We start from the raw sequence: 15,126 nt of genomic DNA, 5'->3' as shown, positions 1-15,126 counted from the left end.
TTATTTAATGAGTAAAATGCCTTCGTACCACTTCTAACAGGGCCCTTTTTCAAATATAATTTTACAACAAATTATAAAATCATAATCTTAAAACTTTTTTTTGTAAACAATTTTTCACCAGCCATTAATTCAATAGTAAATTTATATTTTACTCGTAACGGTTTTAGATTTTAAATAAGGTATGACTAATTAAATAATTAATAAAATGTAATAAATTAAGTAAATAATAATTACATTTTATTTCAGTTTACGGTGGTATATTCTCGGAACAGGGGCGTATTTACGGGGGTGGATATGGGGACAAATCCGCCCCCATGGCTCTTTAAATACATGTCTATTATTAGATTATAATTATGAAATTGTAATCTGTAAGCTAAAATTCTTGTCATCCACCCCCTACAAAAAATACTAAATACGCCACTGTCTCGGAAAACATTCTGATGCATTTTTCACAGAAAATTCCAACACTGAAAATAGCCATGAAGTCAGTTTACTGTGATTATGACGGGTAGAAGAGAGGTGAAAGATCTCGTGCGTATCACAAAGTTGTTGACATACCTATATATTTTGTCATGAGTCATCGGTGAAATATTTTCCTATTAGTAGAAACCTCGTGGTTCGAATTCATAAATTCGTAACGTTGGATATTTGTTAGTTTTCGTTTAAAGTTTGTTTTCTCAACATTCAACAGATCATTTTGCAGCCATCTGATGAACGCTGCAGCAGACTGTTTGTTGTTTGTGAATTATTCCGCATTCGTCTTCAGGTGCCAGAACATTAGTTATACGTGCTCGGGCTCACCCTGTTTTTAATTTCCATTACAAAACCAGAGTTCGGTGCGGTAACGTGGGTGTATGATCACCATGTTCCTGGCATACAGCTGGTTATGGGGGTAACGAACCTTCTCGATTAGTATCTTTATCATATTGTCATTATAGCCACCATAGGAATTTATTATTATGTCATATTTTTTATTGTCATTGTAGCCGCCATAGGAAAGTCTTATTATACATTAAACAACACTATTACAATTTTACATATTATATATCTTCATTTCATTAATCGTCCGATTAGAACCACCACTATCATTTATTTATTATAGTCGTGAGGTCTACCTCGTCGTAGCTCTGTAGGTACCATTGACTTGACTAATTGCATTGAGCATCGAGCGGGATAACAATAACAGAACACGCATAAAGGTTAGCAACGTCACTTCACTATTATATGTTTATGTATACATTTCTGTTGCAAAACACATATAACGATTTTCGAATAAACATTAAACATATTTAAACATTCTTCTGTTTAATTATTTCAACAACAATACATATTTTCGGTACAATAGTTATTGAAATTGGCACATTACTATCCGGTAAATGATAACATAATAATATTGTTTTACTTAAATAAAGAAAATACAGAACTATATAAGCACTAATAGAATTATTTATTACTTGTTAAATTTATTTACTTAAAAAAAAATAATATTGCATTCTTAAATATCATTGATTATTGCATTGAAAATATAACATTTACCTACTATCTACCATCTACTACACAGACACACGGATTTAACATAAACAATTTCCATGAAAAACTTAAAAATTAGAAGAAATAAAAATCGTTTTTAATATTTAATTTATATATTTCGAAAAAAAAATTAGATATAAAATAAGAAAAATATAGGTTAATTTCTACTGGCCTAAAAGGGAACAGCACGAAGCTCCTTTTTTATGAGGTGAGCTTAAAACTTTTTAAACGAACTTTTCAAGTACTTTTAACATTGTACCTAAATCCATCGAATGCCTAATGGCAATATTTACAGTCAATGTGACATTTTCTTCCGGCTGGTATGCCACACATACATCCTGCTGTAGTATCTCCTTTTCCCTAAAACAAATTATTTGCATATTATGATCCAAGTTTAAAGGCAATTGTATAATATAAGTACAATATATAATATTTGAGGGAATTTTTCATAATATTAGCCTTATATTAAAGGGGAAGGGCTATCAAATTTAAGTTATGAAATGGCAACTTTTATTATTTTTTTTTTCATATTTTTATCAAAACAAACAATTTTAATAAGCAGTTGAAATTTTGAATTTTAAATGTATTTAAAAAATAATCCTGCATAATATGCATTTAATTATGAACTTCCATTTTGGCGTAACTCAAAAACTAGTAACTGTAGAACTTTGGAATTTTCACCAAATACTTATATTACTATAATCCAGTTGAACATTTATAAAATGTTCAACTTTCATAATTAAAAAGGTTCCATGTACGTAGTTCATACTGTAACCAAAAAATCTAAAATAAAGACACAGTTTTTTTAAATTCTTTTGAAGTTCAAGGTTTGACGAAATTAAATATTTAAACGAAGAAGGATTTTAGTTTTGTGTTATAATTTAAAAATATTATTCGTGGGCAGTCTTGTAAAAGATACTTTTAAAAAGTATTCAAGTATAGATACAGATACTTATTTTCAAAAGTACTTGAAATACGTATCTGAATACTTGAAAAAAAAGTATTTAAGTACAAATACAAATACTTTTAAAAAGTATTCACAGATACTTTCAAATACTTTTTTTTTTTAAATGTGTTTTACCTTTTTACCCTGGCCTAATGACTTAATAGATAAATTGAATCATTAGTAAACTGAATTAATTTTTTATTTTAGCACCATCTAGTTTTAAATGTTAAAAATATAATGAAATCAGCACAATACAAATGGCGTATTGATACTTGATGCTTTTAAGTTTTAACTAGTACACAATCCATAGTTTAGTCGAAGGGGGCCGTTTTTACAATGTCCGGTTAATGCTAACCGACACTTAACCGGACATTGTAATGGCCCTAAAGGCCTAAAAAGGTTACAAATGTAACCATTGGGTTGCGTGTATAATGTCTACAATTCGAGTAAAGGTATTTCAAATAGTGAAATTTTATTAGGAAATCGACGGACTGTATAGTATATACATTCAATTAAATTATAGACCACTAAAAATATTACAATATTATATACCAAAATACAACGATGAAAGATCTATAAATAAAAATGTTGTACAATTTCAAATTTGTATTATTTTATTTAACTTTAGCGTCCCTGTAAATAAAGTAAGACGAAAAAAGTATTTAAAAATAGTATTTGATTTTAAATACAGATACTCTCAAAAAAGTATTCAAATACTGTGCCCAAGTACTTTTTTCAAATGTATTTAGAATACGTATTTGAGTACTTAAAAAGTATTTGAATACTTTTACTCAAATACTTTTACTCAAGTACTTTATAAGACTGTTCGTGGGATACTTGAATAATACTAACTTCTAAAGTATATATGCAAGTACCTAATACTAATTCAACTTACCAGCTACCGTATTAATTATAACAATATAAATATAATATAAAATATCCTAGTTTGACAAATCATTTTAGGATTGTTCTTCGTATACAATTATTTATTATTGAATTCAAATATAAAACACATCCATTACAATTTACAACGACATGCTCGAAAACTACTGTACAGCAGATCAGTATCCAGTCGTCCACTTTTTTATCATGATCATCAAAAATACAATTATTTTTATGTTTATCTGAACTTACTTTAGGTCCCCATCTTGGACCTTTAGTTGCCCAGCATATCTCCATGAAACATACGGCACATTTAATCCAATCACAACCCTGCTGCTTTGATAGAATTGTACTACATCCTGGACATGGCATAGCATCTCCTCGTTCTATAAGATTCTGGGAGTAAAACAAATCGTACAAGTTAAATGCGTTTGTTTTGGGTAGTAAGGTGGTTGGAACTTGGAATGGATTTACCTCCAGTGTGCCATCGCAGTCATTTTTTTCCATGAACTTTTTACATCCTTTTCCTTGTGCATGAATTGACTGAAATAATTAAAATAGGTAAATAATATAATTTAAAAATACTTGTAGGTTTATAAGCATATTTTTATTATAATGATGATAAGTTCTTACCTACATTTAAATAACACATCAATACCATTGAATAGAAAATCGAATAGAATAAAAAATATTATTACATTCAAATATCCATTCAATCAATAAAATTGATAATTTAGTAATAATTAGCTATTAAATAATTTTTTTTTAGTGTTGCAATAATAATAATAAAAAAGAAATTAATAATTTATGCAACAATTTAAATGTACCTATACTTAATTTTGTTACGCTTATCAGTGTTATTATTAATCGATGAAGCTACATATTAACTGAATCACAGCAGCATACATTGAGAAATTAAGATAATTAATTCGGAAAATAACTTCTTATTTTGACAAATTGTTAATAATATTGTTTGGGTTTGGTTTCAAACCAATATTAATGAAAATCATACGAGTTTTGGACTAGAGCTACATAAGTTGACATGTGAATTGCACACAATTTCTCTTATTTAGGTTATTCGAATATTAGACTGGTTCATAAATACCCAGTACTTACCCCACACCGAACACACGTTACTGTCCCACAAACGGGGCACTTAAATTCCAAGACATCATTCTTATCGTAGATCAAACACCAACCAGTACAGTCAGGACGTCTGCACTGAAAAGATCCGCCATTTTGCTCTTTCGCCAATAATTGTCTGGCTCGTTCCACTGACCTTTGCAAAAATCGTTCATACTCCTCGTCCGAATCCAATATCTATGCCAAAAACATATTATAATATGTGTATTGTATATAAATTTAATATGTATAGCTGATGACGTGTGGAAACCAAAAAATAATTTGATAAAAGTATAGGTTAAAAAGGAACTCAGTACCTTTTTTATTTCACGGTGTTGCAAAACCCCCGCACAAGAATACCGCTCGTCTATATACGGACATTTAACTTGTTCGGCTTTCGAATGATCGATCGTCATTTTCAGACAAAGCCTGAATAACAAAATCGTTGAACGTTCCGTAAATTAAGTATGGAGACATGATAGTTTAACGTGAATTAAATGTAAGTATACTCATGGTTAAAATATACAGGTTATTGCATAAGACAAGGATTTGTGGTGAGTCATCACCCCAATATTCCTTCTCTGCGGTCCCCCTGCTGAGGTTGGTGATATGTCTGACATGTCACGGCGTCTCCACGGACGTCGCAGAGTGCCGGGCTCAACTCGATCTCTCTGCTAGCGACTTCCAACACGTACTGCACACGCACCCGCTCGCGACGCGAATTCCCTAGTCTTGAGCCTCCGGGCCACACGACCAACGAACACATCGACCCGACACGGCCGTCAAATGCTGTCGCGTCCGTTCACACACCCGCGCCCTTTTTGGTCGAACTACGACCGGCACCAACGCTCGCACGAGTAACACCGCACGTCCAACGTTTTGCCGACGATATTCGGTTCCGGACACAACACCGTCGTTACCAGCGCAGCACAACCGACCCTCTCTTCACTCTGTAATAATTAACATCTCCGCCTCAATAAATAATCATCTTCTATCTCAAAATCCGTGTTATATCTTCCTCCTTACAGCCATCTCTCATTCAAGTAACACATGCAATATGTTGGCTACGAGGAAGTACACACGAAGTCACAACAACAATAAAAATACCACATTTCTCCTAGTACGCTACAGATTGTTATCATAAGGAACAAAATAGTTGCGTAAAGGGATATCACATAAATCAATTTTTCTTATCATCAAAAATACGCTGGCAAAAGCAAACAAGTTCAAAATTCCCGCGCATAAATACTTGATTATTATTGGCTCCATTTACGCTGCCGTTTTTGTTTTTATCAATATTTGTTGAGAAGGGTATATTATATGCAATAACCTTCTATATTTCAACCATTAGATATCGGTCGCCTACATTTTATTGATAGCTGCGGTCAGACCACGTTACGGGCTTAGTACACAATTTCAGTAGTATGAAGGGTTATAATTGCAGTAAGTTATATTAACATATTCAATATTGACATTTGCCATTGCGATTTTCGATTGTCTATAATTAATTTTTTTTCTTAAAATCTTCTTATTATTATAATTAAACGAGTAATTAAATTATTATTAAAAAATTAATGGTTTTTGTAATTTAAGTTTACATTATAATATGATAGGTATATCATTTTTAACAACGAGAGTTAATTACATTTTTCTACTTTTCATATTAGTTTCATATTTAAGTATAATTTAAAGTGAAGTTGTTAAGTGTAATTTCGAACTTTCTATTGCAAAATGTATTATGTGTAGATATAATTGTTAACAAATATTGGCAACATAAAAAAATGTCCATATTTAATTGATAAGCCATCTATTCATTTTAAATTTTCTTTTGCAAACGCTTAAGAATTACGTTCTATATTATGAAAAAAATCAAGTTTGTCCATATGCAAACCTCCTAGGTTAGAAGAATAAAATAGCTAAATTGGTTAAAAATAAGCTAAAATATGTTTCATAACTGCCTATATATTATTATTAAATGATTTCTTATATTATTGCTTGTTATATTTTATTGTTATTATTTATCAAATTGCATTAATTAATAAAATGTATCAACAGTTTGCATTTTAATTTCGTTTGCTATTGTAATGTATTTTCATTGGCTGGCAGCTATTGTAGAAATAGTTATAAAAGAACAATTTGAAACTAACAACCTGATAAATATTAATTTGAATAATTTTTGTTCCTCAATAATGTATTGTGAACTATTTCTTCGATAAAAATTAAATAAAAATAAATTTTATTATTTAAAAAAATTAACATATAATTTATTAGTACCTACCTAATATTATTTTTAATAAATTAAAATAATAATTTTACTTATTATGTAAGGTGCATACCATATACTTAATTATAGCCTTTGATGTCATTCACAAGGTATCTATAATATTGTAGGTATAGGTAATTGGCTGGACCTGAAGATTATTTAAACATTTTTGAAGACGATTGGATGTTTTTTAATTTCCTTATTACCTTAATAATATAGATCGACATGATAGCTGAATAAATATATTTATTACTTATATTAAATGTATGGTCATAAATTCTTTCATATATAATATACCAATAGTAAAATCACGATGTTAATAATCTACATCGTGAGTAAAATATAATCCTACTATACTAGCACTTGGTGAAAATATGAACTACTGAACCGTAACACAATCTGACCGAGTGGCGGGCCGGTGATGGCTAATCTGTATACATGAACTACTACACAGGACTGGATACTTTGATCTGGAGGTGAGGACGTAAGAATCCCGTAAAAACTTAGAAGGAGTGTCTACAGGTCAATTCCTTTGGGCGAAAAAAATTTTAGTCTTGAATACCGCTTTTAGCAATTAACAAAATTAATAAAATGTATTAATATATTAGCAAAAACAGAACATCTCACGATTTATGGAGGGGTGGTCGGCCCCTCGCCCCCTCAGTGATGTCCATGCAACTTAGTGTCCATGATTTTGTTCGTAGTGTCTGTTCCTGTGTAGAAGTTCATGCCCGTCCATCTTAAACCGTGAGTATGCCTATGTGGTACGTTCATAATTGATAAGCAGTGTTGAGACCAGATAACAAAAAACGTATATAAGATAATAACCACAATAATACCAGGATAATAACTAATTCATATACATTTGTTTAGAAATAGGCGATATAGCTATTTCTAAATAAATAAATGTAATATTAATAGTTTGTTTTCAATATTATTCGAAATAACAAACAACCAAAACATTTCTTTTCTTTTTACATAGTATTAAAATAACTTACTACCTATCTGTTTTTTAAGGTGTTGAAAATCATAAAAAAAACTTTTAATGTGATAATGTTAACTACATAATTTCAGAAGTTAGGTACCTCACAAGATTACGTGAAATATGCTAAGTTCGTATCTAGCCAATTCTCAACACTGATAGCAGGTATGTAATATCCAGGGGTGAGCAATAATTAAAAAAGTACTTTTTAAAGTGTAACCAGATACAAGTTACAAGTTACTCAAATTGTATGTAGATAATTAGTAACTTGTTACACGTTTAATTTATTTGGACTCAATTACTATTTATTTCTATTATTATTCACTTAGTATTGCATAATAAAATTATAGGTATAAATCGTTTATTCTAAAGAATTATACCTAACATTTATTTAAATGTAACTTTAACTATAAGTTACTTTGGGAGTACCCTATAACTGAGCAAGAATCTCTGTAATTTAATAAAAATAGCACCGTAAATCCGCAACTAAAGGTTTTTTAGGAACAATAATTCCGCAAAAGATATTTTTTAAATAATAATAAATTAATAAATAATATAGACATTCCAAAAATTCATTCTTAAGTAAGAATACGTCTATATTACCAAATAAAATGCAAGTCATATGTTAAACAGATTTTTAGACAAAATAATCATTTACAAATAAAGTCATACATGAGGAATTAAATGAGACTAAATATATTACAAACTCATACCTAAAAATTGTATTTTCATTACCTATGAAATTTTAGTTTTTTATTCATAAATTCAAAATTACAGTAGGGTCTCGATAATCCGAACGAGATTGGGGAAAGGGGTCGTTCGGATTACCGATTTGTTCGGATTACCTATGACTTAATAAAAACAACAATTTTATTGTAATTTAAGTTATGAAATTTATTTTTATCTGTATTAATCATTGAATAATGTATAATTATAAATGTGTATATGCAAATTATATATGTATGTGTATATGAACCTTATTTAAAATATTGATTTATTTTTTTTTGTACACTGGCTCCTATTTGGTGATTAAATGCCTTGTCCCGCAAACGTCTCAGCAACATTACTTCTTCGCAGCTTTCAACGTTTTGTTCAGCCCACTCGATGGCCATAGTCAACGCTTTTGTGGCTTCTGAAGCAGATACTTTTGAAGGAGGCAAAAATTCTTCATCTTCTTCCTTCTCAATATCTTCTTTGGTCACTGCCTGAATGATTTCATCATCAGTTAAAATTTCTTGGTGCTGTATCTCTTCATCGCAGCCCCCTGATGCCCACTGTTGAATTTCATCCTCAGAGATGACTGTGTTTGGAGTCAACTTGACTAAAAGTGGGGTGAAGATAATGCTGCCTTCCTGAACTTCAGTAGTTTCGTTCACAGCAACCAGGTGTGGACTAAGGTTTTTCCATGACATTTTTATCAGATGTGACGAGACAGATAACCAACAGTTAGCCAAGTTAAAAGCAACATCTTTAAGATTGATTTTTTTCAAAGCTACCACCAAGTCATTTCCGTTTTCTTCGTCCTCCAAAATGTTCGTAAGTAAAGTTTTTCGGTAATTCAATTTTATGTTTTGGATAACATTCTGATCCATTGGTTGAATACGAGCAGTTGTATTTGGTGGAAGAAACATCGCAAAAATTTTGCCATCTTCACTACGAAGTTCTTCTACAGATGGGTGACCTGGGCAGTTATCCAATAGCAATACAGCTTCCATAGGAAAATTAATTGAAGAAAGATGACGACGAACGCTAGGAACAAATTCAGTGTTGAACCAATCTAAAAATAAATCTCTTGTAACCCACGCATTCTTCTGCCCTCGGTAGTACACAGGAAGTGTAACCGATTTAAATGCACGAGGCTTGTGAGCTTTTCCTACAACAAGTAAACGAAGTTTATGGTTGCCCGTCGCATTTGCGCAAGGCATAAAAGTGACTCTTTCTTTCATAATTTTTCTACCGGGAGCGGCCTTTTCTGTAGATGACACTAAAGTGTGGTCAGGCAACATTCGCCAAAATAATCCAGATTCGTCAGCATTGTAAATTTGTTCTGCTTTAAATTTTTTTTGTATGACAAGTTGTTCAAATTCTTCTTGGAACGGTTTGATGGAGTCTTCTTTACTCGAAAGTTTTTCACCGGAAATTTTGAGACGCCTTATCCCATGACGCTTTTTAAAGTTGTCTAACCAACCTTTGCACGCATTAAAAGCATGGTTATTTTTTGAGAATTGGCGGTGAAAAGATCGTGCTTTTTCACAAAGCATTTCACCACTCACTGGAACGTGTAAACGTCTTTGTTGAATAAACCACATGAAAACTGCACTCTCAACATTTGGATTCTCTGGTTGTTTTAACGTTTTACGCTTACCTGGACCGTTTTCCGTTTCACTGACAAACTTCTCTAATTTTTCCTTGTTCTTTTTAATATCACTGATGGTAGATACACCTATACCAAATTGTCTTGAGATGGCACTGTAGCTGGTCCCCTTATTAATTAACTTTATTACTTCTAACTTATCCTGTAATTTTAATGTAACATGCTTACGTGGAGCCATTTCAAGAAAAACACGCAAATAAATGTTCCAAATACGTACGATCTTTATGTACACACAATCGACACACAACTGACAAACGTAATCAACGTTCATATCTAACATCTCATATATAAACGACGTACACGTGCGATGTTCTAACGTAATCGACAAATTTTATTATTGGGAAATACCGGCGATGCGATAATTTTCAAGCTCGTTCGGATTACCGCGTCTTTCGGATTAGCCTGTGTTCGGATTATCGAGACCCTACTGTAATTGTTTTTTGATGTCTAATAATTATCTTACAATAATTTCTATAATCAGAATTTATTCATATACAAGAATCCGTCTGCATAATTAGCTAGTACATCACAATATTGGGATGTGTTAATGTAAACGAATCACCAAATTTTGCATGAGTAGGTGTATTCCATACTTTCAAATTATAAGTCAACTATATTTAGGAGGCCGTCAGCGCACTATTTGTTTTCTCTCTCTGGCTCACACGCAACATAGACAAAAGCATTTGCGCAAAATCATTTTTTCTATGGTGTTTAAGTAATCTTAGAGTAAAGTCAACCATGACAAAAAAGATAGAGAATAATACATTTTGAGGGAATGACATATCGATTTGTCTAAATATTGTCTCAAAACAATTTAAACATCATTTAAATTTACAAAAATTTTTTATTTATTTTGAAAGTCGAATACAAAGTCAAATAATAATAAAATATAAAATCGATATGCCATTCCCTCAAAAATATTATTCTCTATATTTTTTGTAATAGGTGACTTTACTCTAAGATTACTTAAACGCATAGAAAAAATGATTTTGCGTAAATGCGTTTTGTCTATGTTGCGCATGGGCCAGAGAGAGAAAACAATGCGCCGACATCCTCTTAATGTACTTACCTACCGATATGACTTTAGGTTTATTGATAAATGTGGAGGGCAAGATATTTCTATCATGTGAAGATACTTGATGGCTTGAGTGGAGCGCAGTCAAAAAAATTATATTCGTGCGGACTTACGGTGCTTCCGTGTTTTTGATATAAAATTACAATGAAATACATCTTCATGTATTATCGAAATTATGTATGTAGGTACCTAACTGATTACAGGTTACAAGTTACAAATTGTAACTTGGTTATTTAACTTGTATCAAATATGTAAAAAATAGATATCACTGCCCATCCCTGGGTATATCGTATGTAGAATGTAGATAGTATAAGTTATAGGTATTATATACCTACAAACTGTATTGTGTAAGTAGAGTAAACAACAAAATCGTATTTTCATACCTACAAAATACATGCAAGCAATCACGTAACACAACGCCATTATTATCATATGTACATAAACACACAGCGCACTCAAAGGGACCGTTATGAAGTACTAGGTCACTTTGCATTTCCATGTCCATTAATTGCTGATAACAATTATTATCTTTATCTTCAGATGGCAAATTTTTAGTGTCTGAAAAGTAGCAGAAAAAATTTACTACAAACAAGGTTAATTAAGAATACTTAATTCTGGTGGTAAGTATATATATAAGTATATACAGTGGCGTATTTAGCGTAAAGGTATTAAGTTCTTCAGAAAACCATGTTTAAAAACCAACCACCCCACACTATGCTCAAAAAACTAAAACGCGGTGGATAGGTACTCGTTGAATCTCAAAATATACGAATTGCCTCCCATTATCCTTATTGTAAAAAAAAGTTTAATGTAAAATATCAGTTTTAGGTTTAGGTATATTTATTTTATATATTTCTACAAATACCTAATAGGTTTTTTATATTAAAAAAAAAATAGTATAATAATTAGTCAATAAATAAATATTTGGTCATCTATATAATATATAGATACAAGCCTGTAATGATCAAGATGTGCAATAAAAAAGAATTTCCGACACTCGCATTTTAAAGAGGTCAATCTTGAGATTCACGGTGTAAGAAATTGAAACTTTTGTTTGTTTATAAATAGTTGAGATTTGTAGAACAGACAGGGTTGCAAAAAAACCAATTAAAAAAAAAAAACTTATTAAACTTTTTTTTTGTATATTTTGTTTTTCATCTTTAGATGAAGCCCTATAAATTATAATAGACCATCATACTATATCATTATGTTATTATTATTCTTTATGAATATATAGATTAAGTCTATGACCTAGAAGTAAGCCCCCCATTTTGGCCGATTCACTTCAAACCAGCGCCAATATTTAGTAAATTAATTGCAAATTCCTTTTTAGAATATGAATATTAAAATTGTAATTTTGGTGATTTTTTTGGCAAATTTAGTAAGCCCCATTTTGTCCGATCCGATCTAAACCAAGGTCAATATTTAGTAAATAAGTAAATAATTTGAATATAATTAATAAAATAAACTGTTATAAATGATTATTAAAATTACTGTATGCTTAATAAAATGACTACATATTTATACTTAAATATGTTTAAAAAAATATTTGTATTAGAAAAATATTATAATTAATTAAAATGATAAATTAAATTTCCTCACAAAACAGATTAATAGAAAACTGTAAATTTTTAATTAGTATAAACTATAAATACATTATTAATAAATAATTAATAAAATAAGTGAAAAGATAAATAGAAGTTATGCATATGTAAATATATTTAATAAAAATAATATAAATAATAAATTTAATTGACTCATAAAAGTAATAAAACATTAATAACGATTACACTTGAACCATTAATTGAAATGATATAAAAAAAATAGAAAAAACTATTCTGCTTAAATGCGTTTTGTCTATGTTGCGCGTGGGCCAGAGAGAGAAAACAAATAGTGTACTAACGTCCTCTTAATAAAAATACTAAAAATAACTAATTATTATAATAGTTAAAATTATTTGAAATGATTAAGCCTCATTTATATAAGGTTTTCGAGGTACTACAATAATTCGTTTTTGAATTACAACAAAATAACAAAATCGCTACATGAGAAATCAAGGAAAAATACAAACTTCAAACGCTCATAAAAATTTAATTTGATTTGATTGTAGAAATTTTTTTTTTTGATAAAGGTAGACAAACTTATGAGGAATCTTGTATTACACCTTCAAATCTTAGATTTAAAAAGAAAATTTTTTAAGAATTTATAACTCAAAATAAATTGCACATTTTCGTGTATATTACATATTTTGCCAATATTTTAACTTTAAATGCTTATAAAAAAAAAATCTTGCAGTCGGACATGGCAGATACCTACAGGTGCCCATTTAAAAATTCTGCCAAAAAAACACCCACGTGTTCAAAACCTATAGTACACTCTCCCACAGTTCCACAGGCTAACAAACAGAGTTGTCGAAGCCTCAAAAAAAAAAAAAAAATTGTTAATGGATTTTTAATATTTTTTATCAGTTTTTAAAATAATATATTAGTATCCCTCTATTAAATTTTCAAGCATTTTTAACCAACAAATAAAATTGTATTTATATTTATAAAATAAAAAACTAAAAAAAATGGAAACTGAAAATGACCGTATCTAACAGCTAAAAATAAGTCAAAATATGTTAAAAATTATATCGTGTATAGAAAATGCTAATATAAAAAACTAGTATATACTGTAATTTATTTTAGAATCACATAAAAAATCAAAAACGAAATTAAATTTAGGTACATAATTTTTGTACTTTTTTCAGTTTGAAATTTATATAAGTGTTTCTTTTCATAGCTGTAACATAAGAAATTTTAAAAGAAGATTCTCAACAAGTTTTGAAAATGTTATGGTGTATAGAAAATGGTAATATAAACATTCAGTGAATATTTCATGTAACTACGGTCATCTGTTTTAGAGTTACACCAAAAACTATATAAAAATTCACGTTTTTCCTTAATTTTTCTTTTGTTTTTCATGGCACTTTTGAAACTACAGAAACATATTTACTTTTGACCCTTAAAATATCAACTATATTCACTTTTCGATCAGAAAAGATACTGTTGAAGAAAATCTAAGCATTTTTACTGACCTAACGAGAACACTCATTGTACAATAAAATTGATTTGCTAAATATTGACCTTGGTTTGGATTGGATCGGACAAAGGCTGACCAAATTTGCAAAAAAATATCGCCAAAATTACAATTTTGATTTTCAAATTGTAAAAACCAATTTGCAATTATTTGCTATTTATTGGCTAAATATTAGCGCTGGTTTGAAGTGATTCGGCCGAAGTGGGGTGGGGGCTAACTTCATGACTATATTATAAGTCTTTCTTATGAAACACCTTCTTTCAAAACTTTTTTTTTATTCATACGTATGTAGTTTTTACACTGTGAACGTTGGTTACTCGCGATAGTCCAGGTACAAGCAATAATCATACACTAAATTGTCACACTTAAAGCCTCGAACAAAGACACTACCTGTAACTTAAAACCAAATGTAGGTATGTGTGTAACTTATAGATATAAGCTATGTACTTAAAAACTACTGAAAAAAATATCAGAGACTGTTTTTAGAGATGTTAGAAAAGATTAAAGAGTATTTAAGTATTTTATACCACATTGTTATAACATTGCATAGGTTTATATTTTTATCCAAAATTTGGAACCACTAATACATTTATTTCTTGCTCCTTGGGAGGTAACTCGTATAATATAGTCGGGAGGGGGTACAGTCAATTGGTTGTATGAAATTGGTCGTCTGAAATTGGTCGTTTGATAAATTAGTCGTTTTCAAAATTATATGTATTTTACGTAAAAATAATATTTGGTCGTAATTTTTCTCAAATTAATATGTAATAATATGTGTAAAAATAATTATAAGTTATAAAAAAGCAGGTAAGTGGATGTCGCTCTACTGTACAGTAGATTGCAAGTGGGTATCTGTATAATGGAATGTATTAAA

General features: G+C 30.0%; 1 protein-coding gene across 4 annotated transcripts in view; it reads right to left on the bottom strand.

Moving 5' to 3' along the window:
• Positions 1–353: 353 nt before the first annotated feature.
• The window catches only part of LOC100168362, a 29,603-nt gene continuing 14,830 nt past the window's right edge, over positions 354–15,126 (bottom strand). For all 4 annotated transcript variants that reach the window (XM_008187500.3, XM_029485820.1, XM_003246259.4 and 1 more), the window contains 6 exons: positions 11,558–11,732; positions 4,798–4,909; positions 4,475–4,678; positions 3,833–3,901; positions 3,611–3,754; positions 354–1,890 (listed from right to left, as the gene is read on the bottom strand). In XM_008187500.3, the coding sequence (XP_008185722.1) occupies positions 1,807–1,890; positions 3,611–3,754; positions 3,833–3,901; positions 4,475–4,678; positions 4,798–4,909; positions 11,558–11,732 (788 nt within the window). In that variant the 3' untranslated portion in view covers positions 354–1,806. The remainder of the gene's footprint in view (positions 1,891–3,610; positions 3,755–3,832; positions 3,902–4,474; positions 4,679–4,797; positions 4,910–11,557; positions 11,733–15,126) is intronic.

The sequence above is a fragment of the Acyrthosiphon pisum genome, chromosome X (genome assembly GCF_005508785.2).
Source record: "Acyrthosiphon pisum isolate AL4f chromosome X, pea_aphid_22Mar2018_4r6ur, whole genome shotgun sequence".
Classification (NCBI taxonomy): Eukaryota; Metazoa; Arthropoda; class Insecta; order Hemiptera; family Aphididae; genus Acyrthosiphon; species Acyrthosiphon pisum.
Note: the sequence above shows the minus strand (reverse complement) of the source record. Positions and strands in the feature narration are given on the sequence as shown.